The 268-nt window shown below is 79.1% G+C and overlaps 1 protein-coding gene across 4 annotated transcripts in view; it reads left to right on the top strand.

Moving 5' to 3' along the window:
- Nucleotides 1–6: 6 nt before the first annotated feature.
- MGAT4B (alpha-1,3-mannosyl-glycoprotein 4-beta-N-acetylglucosaminyltransferase B) overlaps nt 7–268 on the top strand; it is a 9,843-nt gene continuing 9,581 nt past the window's right edge. For all 4 annotated transcript variants that reach the window (XM_077746268.1, XM_077746270.1, XM_077746267.1 and 1 more), the window contains exon 1: nt 7–184. In XM_077746268.1, the coding sequence (XP_077602394.1) occupies nt 88–184 (97 nt within the window). In that variant the 5' untranslated portion in view covers nt 7–87. The remainder of the gene's footprint in view (nt 185–268) is intronic.

The raw sequence follows: 268 nt of genomic DNA, 5'->3' as shown, positions 1-268 counted from the left end.
CGCCGCCTCCCGGCCCCCGCGCCCCGGCCCCGGTTCCCCGGGCCATGCGGCCTCGGCCCCGCCGGCGCCCGCCGCGCACCCGAGGAGATGAGGCTCCGCAATGGCACCTTCCTGACGCTGCTGCTCTTCTGCCTGTGCGCCTTCCTCTCGCTCTCCTGGTACGCGGCGCTCAGCGGCCAGAAAGGTGAGCCCCCTCCCCCGCCGGGCCCCGCGCCGCGCCCCACACCTGGGCTCACCTGGGCGCCGGCGGCCGGAGCAGGGTCCGGCC

The sequence above is a fragment of the Crocuta crocuta genome, unplaced genomic scaffold (assembly GCF_008692635.1).
Source record: "Crocuta crocuta isolate KB4526 unplaced genomic scaffold, BGI_CrCroc_1.0 scaffold218, whole genome shotgun sequence".
Taxonomy (NCBI): domain Eukaryota; kingdom Metazoa; phylum Chordata; class Mammalia; order Carnivora; family Hyaenidae; genus Crocuta; species Crocuta crocuta.
Note: the sequence above shows the minus strand (reverse complement) of the source record. Positions and strands in the feature narration are given on the sequence as shown.